At 43.5% G+C, this 3,240-nt stretch overlaps 1 protein-coding gene across 1 annotated transcript; it reads right to left on the bottom strand.

Moving 5' to 3' along the window:
* Window positions 1–39: 39 nt before the first annotated feature.
* LOC109210742 lies at window positions 40–1,467 on the bottom strand (the record flags this gene model as incomplete). The annotated part of the gene is made up of 1 exon (XM_019374201.1): window positions 40–1,467. A coding segment is annotated over exon 1 (1,428 nt), but the record flags the coding sequence as incomplete, so codon positions are not given.
* Between the last annotated feature and the right edge of the window lie 1,773 nt (window positions 1,468–3,240).

Raw genomic sequence — 3,240 nt, 5'->3', positions numbered from 1 at the left:
ATGTTGCTTGAAATCGAACTTCTCGCATAGACTCTTTACGAGCTTGTTGTCAAATGGCGTTCCATTATCAGTGATTATGTATCTTGGTATGCCATACCTAAAAATTATATATGACTTGATAAAGTCGACGACAGTTTCCTTTTTCACCTCTTTGAGTGGAACAGCTTCCGCCCATTTAGAGAAGTAGTCCGTAGCGGCCAATATGTACATCTGTCCCTTTGATGACTTTGGAAGTGGTCCAACAACATCAAGTCCCCATGCGTCAAAAGGCCATGAAGCTACAGTTGGGTGAAGAGGCTCTGGAGGTTGGTGGATGTAGTTTGCATGAAATTGACACGCTTGACATCTTTTGGCATGATCCATGCAATCCTTCACCATCGTCGCCCAGTAGTAGCCCATCCTCTTGATGCGAAAATAGAGCTTGGGACCAGATTGGTGTGATCCACATGAGCCAGAATGTGCTTCCTCCATTGCTTGGCCGGCTTCTTCTTTGTCAAGACATCGCAAGAATAGTCCTTCAAAAGAGTGGCGAAACAATGTCCCCTTATAGAAGATGAATCGTGGTGCTCTTCGTTTGATGTCTGTTCTTTGTCGCGGATCTTCAGGTAACTTTCCATGTTCAAGGTACTCTATCAGTGGTTGCCTCCAATCTTCTTCTTCAATCACTCGAACAGACGTATGATGGCTTTCGTTGACTTGAAGATCCAGAAGTCTAGGAATAACCCATCGATGACACACATATACCTTTGTCGACTCATTCTCTCCAAGTGCCATCGTCATGGCCAAGTTAGCCAAAGCATCAGCCTTGCGATTTTCTTCTTTTGGGACGTGGTTTAAGAACACTGGGTCGAATTTTTCAAGTAAACCAGAAGCGTATTCATGGTAGGACAATAGATCTTCCTTCTTTACCTTGTAATTCCCCAAAAGTTGGTTGATGATCAGCTTGGAGTCGCCGTAGATCTCCAACATTAGAATCTTCATTTCTAATGCCATTTCGAGACCGACGATCAGGGCTTGGTACTCTGCAGCATTGTTGGAGCATGTTTCACCTAAAACAAAGGAGAATGGCAGGACTTGTCTTTCTGGAGAGATCAACACAACACCTGCCCCCGCACAATTACGACGTGCAGATCCATCAAAGAACAATGTCCATGGTGGCAGTTCTTCGATAAACAAAACGTCTTCATCTGGAAACTCATCCGAAAGCTCCCATTCTGCCGGAAGAGGGTGATCAGCCAGAAAATTGGCTAGTGCTTGTCCTTTCTTAGCTTTTTGAGGTGTGTATGTGATCTCATATTGGTTAAACAATATGGACCATCTTGCTAGGCGTCCAGAAAGAACAGGTCGAGTCATCACAAACTTCACGGGATCTGCTCGAGAGATGAGTTTGATGGTGTATGCTTCAAAATAATGCCTTAGCTTCTTTATTGCATAAAGTAATGCTAAGCATATCTTATCAACAGGCATATAGTTCAACTCAGCTCCTATCAGAGTTCGACTAAGATAGTACAAGGCTTTCCTTCCTCATTCTCTTGAGCAAGTAGTTCTCCAAGTGAACGTTCATGTGCCGCGATGTAGAGTATCAATGGCTTCCCAAGCATTGGCGCCCCTAACACATGTGGGTTCAGCAAGTATCTTTTGATGCTTTCAAAAGCATTTTGACATGACTGATCCCAATGAAAAGGGATATCCTTTCTAAATAGATGATTGAAGGGTTGACACCGTCCGACTAGATTAGAGATGAACCTCCGGATGAATGCTAAATTTCCTTGGAGACTTCGAAGCTCTCTCAAGTTCTTTGGCCTGGGCATTTTCTGAATGGTGTCGATCATTGCAGGATCAACTTCAATTCCACGATGACGCACAATGAAGCCAAGAAACTTTCCTGAGGTAACTCCAAATGCACACTTGAATGGATTCATCTTCAGGTCGAATTTTCTTAACCTTTCAAAAACAATTCGAAGGTCTTCAAGGTGATAACGCCTATTCTTCGTCTTCACCACCAAGTCATCGACGTAGCATTCAATCCTCGTATGAAGCATGTCATCAAATATGTTTTGCATCGCGCGTTGGTAGGTGGCACTGGCATTCTTCAGACCGAAGGGCATCACTTTGTAGCAATATATCCCTTTTGGAGTACGGAAAGCAGTACACTCCTCATCCTTTGGAGACATCCTGATTTGATTGTATCCGGAGGACCCATCCATGAATGACATAGCTTCATGCCCTATTGTAGCATCAACCATGAGTTCAATAATTGGTAGTGGGAAGTCATCTTTTGGGCATGCCTTGTTTAGGTCTCGAAAGTCAACACAAACACGTATTTGACCATTCTTCTTCTTGACAGGTACAATATTCGATATCCATGATGGGTACTTCACCTCTCGAATAAACCCCGCATCGATGAGCTTGTTGACTTCGCCTTCAATTTGGGACACAAGTGTCACGACCCAAACGAGAGGGCCATGACTAGCACCCGGCCATACTTCTCGAGTACCAACATACATTTTATCTAACCTTCTTTATTATCTTTTAGGGCTGACGAGATTAATATAAATGTTAGACATGGGTCATGGACAACCAACAATAAAATATGGTGGCATGAACATACATAACATGGGATGACTAGACAATCAAGAAACTATATATAAGGTACGAGCTACCACACTACCATGAGAGACTATACAACAAAAACCAGCCGACAAGGCCTACCAAACTATACATGAGTCAACACCTGTCTATGAGCCTCTAAAGGAACATAAGTGTTGCAACATAGTCGAAATAGGGCCCCGACATACCCATAATATCTATAAGAAAAATGCATACCAAGACCAAGGCAAGTCCGAAGAAGGGATCTCGCCAATCACCGCTGAACTGGACAGCCTACTATGGAGGGGGAGCTGCGCCTGCCTGTCTATCAGGACCTGCAGCACGACATGCAGCGTCCACAAATAAGAGGACGTCAGTACGAATAAAGTACTGAGTATGTAAGGCAGGGAACCATAAGTACGAACAGTAATGTAAGCAGGGATAGAGAATAAACAACCTGTAACATCTGGGTACCTCTAAGGGCTACTGACATGAAATGCGTGATACATATGTATATATACATAAACTTTTAAAACATACGCCTACATAAACTTTAAAACATACGCTCTGTGGCATCATCATCATCATATCGTACCCACGCGTAACTAGGCTACGGTAAAACGTACCCGGCCACGTGAGCTCGGACAAACC

Source organism: Nicotiana attenuata, unplaced genomic scaffold (assembly GCF_001879085.1).
Source record: "Nicotiana attenuata strain UT unplaced genomic scaffold, NIATTr2, whole genome shotgun sequence".
Taxonomy (NCBI): Eukaryota; Viridiplantae; Streptophyta; class Magnoliopsida; order Solanales; family Solanaceae; genus Nicotiana; species Nicotiana attenuata.
This window is presented reverse-complemented; position numbering and strand designations above follow the sequence as displayed.